Here is a 13,862-nt window from a genome sequence, read left to right on the forward strand (position 1 = left end):
AGATTCCGCTGCACTCAAGATTCGTATGTAATGTAATATGTAACATGTTTCGACCCGATAAAAACACCTCTAGATGTCAGAAAAATATTCCACTCTCTTTTACACGGAGGGAAAGATAACACACGCTGCTCAGTCATAATCGAATGGCCTAAACATCAATCAGATGTTGGGTGAGAGTTGTTGTCGCGTCAGGCTCGGTTGCCAGGCAACCGTCAGCCAATTGGAGCCCAACTGTCATCAAAGGTAACTCCACAGGTACCATTGTTGCCAGTTTATTCCTACCTTTGGCCACTTTCACACGTCCAACATGGAGTGGGGTATGAACATCATCAAGTACCTGCTATTCGCTTTCAACCTCATTTTTGCGGTAATATTCTCACGTTCTTAAAATATTTACATAATTAATTATTTGTAAATATTTATCAAACTCTTTGTGTAGTATATCCTATCAAAACTATGTGTTACTTCTTAAAGGATAGTTTCTTTCAAAATTTAAACTCATATTTTTAAAATGTGGGATTTTATTTTTATTTGGGTTGGCACCATTGATTTTACAAGGATAGACCTTGCATACATGTGTGTGTCAGCAATTTTGTTAAGTTAAACTAATTCTGTCCCGTAAAGCGTAGATAGCGCTACTGTAGTAAACCTTTCGTTTAGAGAGCTGATCAATTTCAATGTTACAGCAATTACCTCACTTTTACTAATTAAATTTAAATATTGGGTATCTTATTGTCAGATTTTATTCTATAACAGCGTGTTTAATACTTCTATATGGTGAATTTATAATTGATGTTTATTTGGTTTGCCGCTAGATCGCGCACAACTACGTTTCGATTGGCAACAGATTTTAGCTTCGGTGCAATATCTTTTCATAGACTGTTACATAGTCAATGGTGCTACTTACAAATACTAATATATATATTTAGTCCGAATTTTTTTTGAGAAACATAGTTTACACTAGGTCTTACCTTAATAGTGGTCCGAATCAGGGCCGTATATAAGGGGGCTCATGGGGGGCTCAAGCCCTCCTCCCGAAAGCTTTAAAGACATACATTAAAATTGCATCCATTAGTTTATTTTAAGTTACAACATGTAGAGATCTTAAGGCTCAACTATTTCCTAGGAGAAGATTCCTGAGCCTCTATTTTGGGGAGTATTTTACCCCCCCCCCCCCCCAGTAATAGGCTAATTTTCTGTATACGCTACTGGTCTGAATCTACTTCTTAAATAATAACTTGTGATGAACCAGTGATTGACTTTTAATTTTCTCCTTGTCTTAAGCATTTTACAGTTTGTTGCATTAATTGAGAATTAGACGTTATAAAAGTAAATGGTATAAACAGCATGGTAAAACCACATACAGTATTTTCCTTCTTCAACTATACGCGTTTCTTTGGAAGAAGTTATATTACATGGAAAGGAGCAATAATCTCCATATTTATTTATAATTATGGTATTTGGTAAACCACACAAATGGGTTGACAAGTCCCCTTACCTCACTTATAATATTTTTGTTAAATGGCCATGCACGACATTGGTAACCAAGGTAATTGACTGTTTGAAGCAAAATTGGCACAGTGAAATTTAGCTGAATAATCTTTTATGTAATAATTAGGAATTTAAAATTGCCATGGTAAAATTGCGGGTAGCCTGGACCACTCGTTTACGGTGAACAAGAGGGGTACCACAACAAAAAATTCATGGATTTCCGACTATAGTCTACAAAATTCATAGTTGCTCGCTTAACAGCTGTTCGGGTAAATATAACAATAAAGTAATGTCAAATTGATTTAATATAGGTACCTTCACGAGTACAAAAAGCTAAAAATAACGAATAAGTAATTTTTTGAACTCTAGGTTAAAGTGGTTGCAATAACGCGCATCAAAATCTTATTGATATCCATCACCTCGTAATTATTCTACTGTATTTCTAATTTCATTACTGTACATGTATTTAAAAGTAAGCTATTTTTAGATAAAAAGCTATTTAAACGATCACAGGACTTCGGACATATGTTAGAAAATGTATTACACAAAGTTTCGAGAATTGAAATCTAATCTCTTCTTCAGGTGAGAGGATAATCAGTACATTAAAAAAGAAAGGAAAAAAGAGATAAAAACTAAATCAAACATGTCCTTTCTATTATTTTTTTCTTTCTTTTACAAGTACTAATTATACAAAATATCCGAAACCCTACTACCCTCTCAAACCTTCCATCGTCAATAAAAAAAAACTTTTAAAAAAGGAACAGTACATTTTTCAAAATATTAAATATAACAATTAACCTTAATACAGGGGCACAGATGCTCAACAATTTTCACGTTTCGAATTATATAGATACTTAGATTCGAAGAGTAGAATGCCCCATTTCACAATACTGGGTCAATATTATAGATTTTACTTGCCCTAAACGTTTTATTTTTTACTTAGTAATAAAATATCTCAGATTCTTTTAATTAGCCAGTCCAATTGCAAGAGTGGAATTCTTTTTTGCTCTTTCACGCATTCCCAGTTAATGCAGACCAATTTTGTAGTTTTTTTGGAATTTTACTCAAATATTACGACATGCTTAAGTCAGGAATTATAACCACAATTCATTGTCTATTAATGTATTAGTAGTTTATAAATGCATTTTACGGTTTTTTACATCTGAAGAAGAGGGTGGATTTCAATCTTCAAAACATAATATACGATTTTGTAACATACCAACCATGTTGTGTGTCAACTCCATGCATACCAACTCTAAAACATGGAATTAATAAAAACAAAACCCTAATAACTATTAAATCCGAAATAAAGATACGTGTTATTTTAATTTTAACAACCAACCACCGAGAACTGACCAGAGGTAAATAGCGATCATTGAGGTAGAAACAAGATGGTGGCAAAACAGGAAACGCGAGTGGGCCTTTTTATTATTCGTTCTTTCTAGATGAACTTCTCACAACCATATTGTGGCCGACCGTAATCTTTTTGATACTTTAAATTTAATTTAAACTAGATCGTAGTTACATTTTACGTTATTTATCCACCTGATGAAGAGATCAGATTGCAGATCTCGAAACGTAGTGTTACTGATTTCTTCTATCATTGAAGTATGGTAAATGTCCGAAAAACACCTGCTTCCTTCACAATCTTCCTATTGTCGAAAAACAATTTTAGACAATATTATTTAAATCACAATTTTTAGTTTACTCCATAAAGACATGCAAGAAATATTGGCTTGATTTTGTCTTTGTATATGCTTAGGGTATACCATTTTCCAAGTACGCTTTAACTGGGAAAATGGGAAATTAATTTCAATGATTCAGTTGTTAGATTGTATTGATTTATCTATTAAGCTTTAAGGTCGTGGATACAAAGAGGAAGAGAGAGTGCTTGATAAAAGTGACCAAAGGGGAAAAAAAAAAGGCGTGATGCTTACTTTTAGACCTAAATAAGGCAAGAGAATACAAAAAATAAGTGATAAAAATGAAATTGTTTATAATAAATCGAGCAATTCTGGTTTTTTTTATTATTAAGGAGGACTATATAAAAATGTACTCATAAACACCACTGAAAAGGCTAAGAGCTTAATAATAGTGAGCATTAGCAGTGAAATATCATAAAGTGTTTACTCTTATTAAATCTTCCCTCTAATTTTAAGTCAATATATATTTTGACATGGTACTATCGCTCCAATTTATTTTTCCAGTATTTTATATTCAACATTATTATCACTATTAAATTATCGCTATTTCTCTACCTGTATGATCATATCTTTCTTGCCTAATCAAGGCTTTCAATTCAAATAGCTCATACAATAAATATTGGTTATATTTAAAATGTGAATTAACTTTCCCTCCAATTACTGTCTCTAATCTAAAATGTATTAAATTTTATATAAACAAAATAATTTTTTACACGTGGATTTTGTAGCCTACTTTGCAGACATTCTTTGAAACTAAAAGAGATATAGATTAATCTAAATAAAGAAATTAGTGTGTAATAACAAACCAATAATTACGTTTCTTATAAGAGTAATAGAAATTAATCATTTTATTCGGAAAAATAATTTCATAATTAAACTATATTTGGCCAATAGAAAGCTTCTGACGGTTATTTATATGCCATTCCATATTTCTCTTTCAAGGTGAATAAACCTTGTATTTGATCAACCCCAGTATAGGTCTAATATTAGCCTATTGAATGAAAGTTAACCAATTTATTTACAGCCTTCCCTTACACCTTAGTATCATTAACCATACACGACAACCTAGTAAACAGCTACGGTACGTATTCATTTGTAACAACAAAATCTTTTAGTACACACTAAATAAATATATATTTTGTCTTTTGGCACTAACATGCTCAGTTCTGCCAACTTTGAGACCAATAACATTGAACACACTCATTAATTAATTTTAATATCTACTCAAATAATGTAAGATATTTTTCAACTATATATTTATAATCAGAAAAATTCCACTTAAATTTCATGAGTGGAGAATGGATAGAGACAATAAGCTATGTCAGTACGTATTTAAAGTTCAAAGGTAATCTATTTAGGTTTAAAATCTGTTTAATTTTAAATTCATCAACTTTAAGAAGTTATGTTGAAAAACCACGTGTAATTATAGTTATCTAAACAGTTTACGACATTTTTTAATCAGGACCAAATGAAAACGGCCGAAGATAAAAATGTGAATTTTTAATGTTTATACATTAATTACAATATCACGTGGAACGATTAATAAAAAATCTTTGCTACTTTTTGTGTTTAAGGAAATGCTAAAGGGCTATGAATTTAATATGAAAAGATAGTTACTATACTTCAATTAAAATCGTAACAATTTTTAAAACTAGATTAAATTTATGGAGATAACAACAAACATTGCATTCTGCGTACTTATAACAATATACATATAATTAATTCATCGTTTTTTTCTAAACTGTTCTTTGAATAAAGTGGTTGAACTTGACTACTTAAACACATAGAACTGTTGGCCTTCATATTTATTACACATTTTCTTTCCTCATGTAACCTAAATTATAAATTATACTTTCGAGCCCTTGCAGTGCTACAATTTTCGGTATTTGACTATTGCTTGATTCAAAAGCCACTGGACTTATCAAAGTAGAATTTAAATTTGTATTCCTAAGGTGCTTTTCGAAGTATATTTTAGTTAAGTAGGATGTGTATTCTTATTGTAAAACATAATTTTTAAAGTAGTATTAAAACTAACAAAACAACGTATCAATCAACATATAGGATAAGGATCAATAAAGATAGGATTGTTACAAATTCTATCCAAAACTAAATGTTATAATATACCCTATAATTTGCCAATTAAAATAATAATTTACGACATTAACATAATATATTATGTAGTATATAAATGCGTTTATAACGAAATCATAAATATATATATATATATATATATATATATATATATATATATATATATATATTTAAGAACAATTTACAGTTTTCAATATTTATGAAATAAACAACAGTATTTGAAGCACAAATAGCCGTACTTGTTTATTAGGGAGTTCTTTCAACGCCAATTGCACTTAAATTGAGTATTCTAGACTTTTTTAATGGAAACCGATCCTAACCCATCTACAAATATTTTATAGACCTTCCACGGGAATCGAACCCGCGATCTCTCGTTTGGAGAGCCGGAGCTTTACCACTACGCTACGGTGAACAGCAGCAGCTTGAGATTATTATTGCAATATTAGTGAAAAGGGATGAGGAAGAAATAAGGCAAGAATGACTGACTTTGGCAGGTTTAGTGTAACAACAATTTCAACTCTAAAGCCATCGTGTAGCTGATTTGACACATGTTCAATACCAGAGTCAATGCCCTGCCATCCGTATATCAGTGTCTGTGTTAGCTCCTAGGTAACAATTAGCCCTTATTGATCAACTCAGTTACACGCTACAGGCACAGCGTCGTGATCAGATAATTGTAAGGATACAACACCGGTCTTCCGCTCATCCTTAATTAACCTCAAAATAGATTTATGGCACCACATTAACCTTGGTTATCACTAACTTATACACATTGAACTTACAAAATATCTGGTGTCTTGAAAACATTTGTGTTTCTAAACTGTCTCAGTAATTTGGATTTAGCTTTGTGACGGGAGATCTTAATATTATTTTTAATTTATGACTCAAGAACTTTGTTCTTACGTACTTTTTAAAATTGTAATTTTTAATTTATTTATTTATGGATAGCTGCCTTTGTCCCCCATACGATATATATATATAGATATATATATTATTATTATATATATATATATATATATATATATATTTATATATATATATATATATATATATATATAATTTAATTTATTTCAATAAACACTGAATCGCAAAAAGTACTTGCTCCGCCGGGACTCGAACCCGGATCTCTCACTTGCCCGGGTGAATGTGCTACCATTACACCACAGAGCCCTCACTTTTTACGATTCAATTATTTTGTATTTGGCAGTTTCTTTCACATATGTGTTTAAATAACCAAACTAACATATGATCGGAAGACCAAATACCTGTCAAATGACTTTATTTACATTCATTAAATCTGTATAAATGGCAATAGCCGAATTTAATTTATTTCAATAAACACTGAATCGCAAAAAGTACTTGCTCCGCCGGGACTCGAACCCGGATCTCTCACTTGCCGGGTGAATGTGCTACCATTACACCACAGAGCCCTCACTTTTTACGATTCAATTATTTTGTATTTGGCAGTTTCTTTCACATATGTGTTTAAATAACCAAACTAACATATGATCGGAAGACCAAATACCTGTCAAATGACTTTTATTTACATTCATTAAATCTGTATAAATGGCAATAGCCGAATTTAATTTATTTTCAATAAACACTGAATCGCAAAAAAGTACTTGCTCCGCCGGGACTCGAACCCGGATCTGTCTCACTTGCCGGGTGAATGTGCTACCATTACACCACAGAGCCCTCACTTTTTACGATTCAATTATTTTGTATTTGGCAGTTTCTTTCACATATGTGTTTAAATAACCAAACTAACATATGATCGGAAGACCAAATACCTGTCAAATGACTTTTATTTACATTCATTAAATCTGTATAAATGGCAATAGCCGAATTTAATTTATTTCAATAAACACTGAATCGCAAAAAGTACTTGCTCCGCGGGACTCGAACCCGGATCCTCTCACTTGCCGGGTGAATGTGCTACCATTACACCACAGAGCCCTCACTTTTTACGATTCAATTATTTTGTATTTGGCAGTTTCTTTCACATATGTGTTTAAATAACCAAAACTAACATATGATCGGAAGACCAAATACCTGTCAAATGACTTTTATTTACATTCATTAAATCTGTATAAATGGCAATAGCCGAATTTAATTTATTTCAATAAAACACTGAATCGCAAAAAAGTACTTGCTCCGCCGGGACTCGAACCCGGATCTCTCACTTGCCGGGTGAATGTGCTACCATTACACCACAGAGCCCTCACTTTTTTACGATTCAATTATTTTGTATTTGGCAGTTTCTTTCACATATGTGTTTAAATAACCAAACTAACATATGATCGGAAGACCAAATACCTGTCAAATGACTTTTATTTACATTCATTAAATCTGTATAAATGGCAATAGCCGAATTTAATTTATTTCAATAAACACTGAATCGCAAAAAGTACTTGCTCCGCCGGGACTCGAACCCGGATCTCTCACTTGCCGGAGTGAATGTGCTACCATTACACCACAGAGCCCTCACTTTTTACGATTCAATTATTTTGTATTTTGGCAGTTTCTTTCACATATGTGTTTAAATAACCAAAACTAACATATGATCGGAAGACCAAATACCTGTCAAATGACTTTTATTTACATTCATTAAATCTGTATAAATGGCAATAGCCGAATTTAATTTATTTCAATAAACACTGAATCGCAAAAAGTACTTGCTCCGCCGGGACTCGAACCCGGATCTCTCACTTGCCGGGTGAATGTGCTACCATTACACCCACAGAGCCCTCACTTTTTACGATTCAATTATTTTGTATTTGGCAGTTTCTTTCACATATGTGTTTAAATAACCAAACTAACATATGATCGGAAGACCAAATACCTGTCAAATGACTTTTATTTACATTCATTAAATCTGTATAAATGGCAATTAGCCGAATTTAATTTATTTCAATAAACACTGAATCGCAAAAAGTACTTGCTCCGCCGGGACTCGAACCCGGATCTCTCACTTGCCGGGTGAATGTGCTACCATTACACCACAGAGCCCTCACTTTTTACGATTCAATTATTTTGTATTTGGCAGTTTCTTTCACATATGTGTTTAAATAACCAAACTAACATATGATCGGAAGACCAAATTACCTGTCAAATGACTTTTATTTACATTCATTAAATCTGTATAAATGGCAATAGCCGAATTTAATTTATTTCAATAAACACTGAATCGCAAAAAGTACTTCACCCGGCAAGTGAGAGATCCGGGTTCGAGGTCCCGGCGGAGCAAGTACTTTTTGCGATTCAGTGTTTATTGAAATAAAATTAAATTCGGCTATTGCCATTTATACAGATTTAATGAATGTAAATAAAAGTCATTTGACAGGTATTTGGTCTTCCGATCATATGTTAGTTTGGTTATTTAAACACATATGTGAAAGAAACTGCCAAATACAAAATAATTGAATCGTAAAAAGTGAGGGCTCTGTGGTGTAATGGTAGCACATTCACCCGGCAAGTGAGAGATCCGGGTTCGAGTCCCGGCGGAGCAAGTACTTTTTGCGATTCAGTGTTTATTGAAATAAATTAAATTCGGCTATTGCCATTTATACAGATTTAATGAATGTAAATAAAAGTCATTTGACAGGTATTTGGTCTTCCGATCATATGTTAGTTTGGTTATTTAAAACACATATGTGAAAGAAACTGCCAAATACAAAATAATTGAATCGTAAAAAGTGAGGGCTCTGTGGTGTAATGGTAGCACATTCACCCGGCAAGTGAGAGATCCGGGTTTCGAGTCCCGGCGGAGCAAGTACTTTTTGCGATTCAGTGTTTATTGAAATAAATTAAATTCGGCTATTGCCATTTATACAGATTTAATGAATGTATATATATATATATATATATATATATATATATATATATATATATATATTTGTGTTTCTTAGTTAAAGTTTAAGAGTCTAGTGCTAATTTGCACTATTTAAGCACAAAACTAGTTTTTCTTAAAAAAAAAAAAAAAAAACAAAAAAAAACTGTTGCTTCTACATTATCGACAGAAGAATATTTCATAAGAAACACTCCTTATAAGCCACGCTACTTTTGGCGGAGGTCGAATTGATTAGGTATGAAAAGGGTTAAAAATATTAAATTTAACTACTTATTAAATAAACTACTTACTAATTTTAATAAGTAGTGATTAGTTTTTACTAAGAGCATGTTTTAGAGTTAGTGTGCATGGAATAGACAAACGACGGGGTTGTTACTAACAGGCGTGTCACAACGCTCTCGTATGTTTTGTTTTCTTTAACCTAGGTTTTAGTCATGCATTAGTTTAGTCATTTACCTGAAGAAGAGATCAGATAGCAGATCTCGAAACGTAGTGTTACTGATTGTATTGTATCACTGAACGACGGCAAATGTTCGGAAACCCCTGTTTTCCTTCACAATCCTTCCATCGTTAAAAACAAACTTCAAACAAAGAAGCTTCTAGATCATTTCAAGTCTCTTTCGTCATTTACAAAGGTTTTATGGCAATGTAATTAACTGTGCAGGGGCTGTGTATCTTATTTAAATCAAAATTTGGGTATAAAAAATATAACAATGACTTGATATTTTATCTAAAACTTTTTGCATATCATCAATAAATTAACATTTCCTACTCTTTTGCGGTTGACCCACAATATCTTATATTTTGACACATTGCTTTGTTAACAAACTAACACAAACAATAAATTTAGGATGAGACAAAAATATTGTAAGCTACTATACTTAGAGGTCCAACCCTTTCTATAGCTTGCACAACATTTTATATCATATATAATACCGGAATACTTAATTACAAACTAGTTCTACCTTATAATACGTTTTTCCTTAATAGAGTCACTAAATAACTTGGCATTGATTATGAATGAATGAAATTACGTTGAACAACGTATACGGCATAAAATAGTACAAATTTAATTTTAATGAATGACTTATAAAGACGTGGATCCAAATACTTCATCTAGTGACAAATTTGGAATTTGATATTACTTTTGAGTTCTGATAGCCTTTAGTGTTGTATGATGGGGCATTTAAGACTAGTAAACGCCTAATTGTCCTGTTTAATAAATAAACTATAATTATTGAACTGGAAACTACTGAAGTGGTAATAAAATATTCACTTGTGTGCTGTTTTATTATTTTCAATTGTAACCCTTTATTTATATTTATTTCTGTCTCATTTGTTATTAAAGATGTTTTTATTTTTTATCTAAGTTAAAACACCGTTACTTCTTTTAGTACAATTAACCTTAATTCCTATCTCAATATCAGTTATTTGCCAATGAGATTCTAGTTACAATAAGGTTCATAGTCGCGTATTTCGGACTCCAGCTGACAAACTGGTGCGAAGGTGGAAGTGGCGTGACTGGGAGGTTTTAGTCTCAAGGTCACCTTATCAGTTACATCCTCAGTCCCTCATTTGGTTCTGAATATTAAAATAGAACCTGTATGAGTACAAAGTGTCCATTTAGATAAATCTTGGAATTTTCTAAACAAATCCACACACGGTATCAGATTGTATATGCATAGCAATGCTAGCCGTTACCCGAGGCTTCGCACGCAATGTAGTAGGCTTTGCAGGTGTATGAGCACTTCTGGTTTGACTGAATTACATTTCTGACGTTAATGCTGAGCTTGCCTTGTTGGCACGATCAAGAAAATCTGTCAAAAATTGTATTCAAACTCAAAGTTCTTTATTGTTTTTGACAATGTAAATTGCATAACAATCGTCACTACATAAAATAACTACAACTAAATAAAATACCTTAAAACAAAAAAATGTAATCAATTAAAAACCAAATTGTAGTATTCTTTTAGAATTAAAACTTTTTCAACTTATTCCTGAATTGGCGGTCTCTTTGAACCTTGCGGGCAAGTGGTTAAAAAGCTTGACGCAGGAATAAAACGTATGTTTTTCAAAGAAGGATGTCCTATGTTTTGGAAAGGCCGAGGAAATATATCCTCGGAGGTTAGAAGTTGTTTGTTTTATTGGAAACAAGTCTTTATTTTTAAAGGTAAGCGTCCAGTATTCCAGATTGTATATACTAAGAAAAGTAAGGAAATTAATTTTCTCTTAAAATACCTTTCCATGATTGAGATCGGCTGAGTCCAAAAATGACACGTATGGCCCACTTTTGAAGAAAGAATATTGATTTAGTCTTGGAGGATTCATAACCCCAAATAATTAATCCATATTTCAAGTACGTGTAGAAGCAACCGTAATATGCCCTACTTGCGAACGAGGCTAACCTGCGCCAGACAATCAGACTACTACTAAGCTTTTTTGAAACTTTATGGATATGGTTGTGGAAAGATAGGTTAGAGTCGATCTCAAGGCCAATGATATCCATAGAAGAACTACAGTCATGGCGGAAAATCTCCTGTAAATATATCAGAATGGTTCGAATTATTTTATGGCCATTATAATTTACTCCGGTCTTAGTATGTTTTCCGTACTTCATTCTGCCCTATTTACTTTTATATATATATATATATATATATATATATATATATATATATATATATATATATAACCATCTTTTAATCCATCTTTATCTGAGCATAAGCTCTATGCTCTACGAAATAACAAGTAGACCACTCCTTCTTTGACAAATTTTTGATGGTTTGATTAATAATTAAAACAATTTCCTGACTTTTTTCCGGAAAACAGTAGTCTTAAACACTTCCCTATCTCTTAATACATACCCATCCAAAAAAGAAAGCTTATTTTAGACTTCCACTTCCACTGTGAGGCGGATGGAAGGAGAAATAGGTACTATTAATGTGATTCAAAAGCTCATTCTATTCAATCTCTCGATGGAAAAACAACAAAGATAATATCCACATACCTCCACCAAATCATTGGTTTGAACTAAGCTGAAGCCAAGGCCCAACTAAAAGTCTATTTCATTACGACAGGTAACCTAGATGTTTCAAACTCGCCTTAAGTTCTTGAGGCGTTTCTACCCTAAACATTGTTAAGACATAAAAAGCATTAGGATCGATTATGGACTATTTTCTTTATAAGGATTGTTCCATCTTATAAAATAACAATATTTCATATCACTTCTTTCTGAATAGCAATCACATCATGCAACATTTTTGGGAAATTCCTTGTTTAAAAATCAATTTCCTGATATGGTAAAGCCATGCAGTACAGGACTGTGGCATGACTCGCTAACAGAGATGCTATCGAGGGTTTGCAAGTGGTTGTTATGGGGGTCATAAAAGCTACTAGAGCCGTTCCTAGAACCCGTCTACTCTTCTGCTGTCATTATAGCTTAACTTCTCGTATAACTTATATGGCAGTGTTTAAAACGCAAATGGTTAAAAAACCCATATATATTCATTTTCCTCATTATTATTTCAAGCGTCGGAGTCAGGTCACTGGAGTAAAAAGTCATGAAGGAAATATGTATAATTACGAATGAATGAAAAAATTTTATCTGGATTTGAATAAACCTGTTTATTCCTAGAGAATATTGATTGATTTGATCGTTTTTAATGAATCTATATTTCCATATAATTTATACTCGCTATAGATGTGTTTTGTGAAAATAGTAAGAATTAATACAAAGTTTTAAATATAAAACATTGTTATAAAAATCCTAAATCTGTTTTTGTACATTTTACGTAATTGCTCAAATATGGATAAAATTACTAATTAGGAGGATATTTATAATAAATAGCTGTACCATTTGTAAAAATTTGTAGCTTTAAAAATATTTTAGAATGGGCCTGACAATTTAACAAAACATTTAAGACATTGTACAGTAGGCTATATAATATATTAAATTTTAGAAAAATACAATACTTTAATATGCTGGTAGTGTTTTAGGCTATGAACCCAGCCATCACCCTTCCAATCTGGGAGGTGAAAGCCAATTTGCCATGTGCTGCTTAGTCCTGAATTCGACAGAATTTCCTGTAAACAGATATCAATCATCAGTAACGCTATGCTTCGTGGGCGTCAACAAAACCAACAGTCAATAATACGAGGGCTATCCAGAAAGTAGTATACGTTTTTATATAAACAAAAAACAAAGTACAAGACGAAAATTGTATTATAAACATTTGAAAGTGGCACTAAAACACTATTTTTCACCATAGCCACCATACACATTTAGGCACTTACCGTAGCGTTGAACTAGTTTTGAAATTCAAGCGATGTAAATACTGCCGCCTGAGACCAACCAGGTTGTCGCACCAAATTTAAAGTAGAGCACAAAATGTATGGTAACCTAACTTCTGCGTATTAAGTTCGTGTAAAAAACTCTAACCTTGAAATTTGAGAAAAACTTCTTAGTTATATCATCTTCAGTCAACGAGATAAAGAGACAAATAAGGTGATTTTTAGGTAATTTTCTATTTTACCCCTTTCGGTATCCCCTCCCCACCGATATTAGCACGGCTGACCATTTTATTTTATTCCTATTTTTAAGGGAAATGCCTCCATAGATTTCACGAAGAGCTAGGTTGCGTTTTAGTACATTGTAAAGAACATTCCCAGACTACTCTATGCAAACCATCATGGCTTCTGCGCAGCGAGCTATGCGCATGTATAGTATCCTT

The 13,862-nt window shown here is 32.5% G+C and overlaps 1 protein-coding gene across 1 annotated transcript in view; it reads left to right on the plus strand.

Moving 5' to 3' along the window:
* Window positions 1–289: 289 nt before the first annotated feature.
* The window catches only part of LOC124367095 (CD63 antigen-like), a 47,351-nt gene continuing 33,778 nt past the window's right edge, over window positions 290–13,862 (plus strand). Inside the window, exon 1 of the mRNA XM_046823750.1 lies at window positions 290–367. Within this exon, the coding sequence (XP_046679706.1) occupies window positions 308–367 (60 nt within the window). The 5' untranslated portion in view covers window positions 290–307. The remainder of the gene's footprint in view (window positions 368–13,862) is intronic.

The sequence above is a fragment of the Homalodisca vitripennis genome, chromosome 8, assembly GCF_021130785.1.
Source record: "Homalodisca vitripennis isolate AUS2020 chromosome 8, UT_GWSS_2.1, whole genome shotgun sequence".
NCBI classification, from domain to species: domain Eukaryota; kingdom Metazoa; phylum Arthropoda; class Insecta; order Hemiptera; family Cicadellidae; genus Homalodisca; species Homalodisca vitripennis.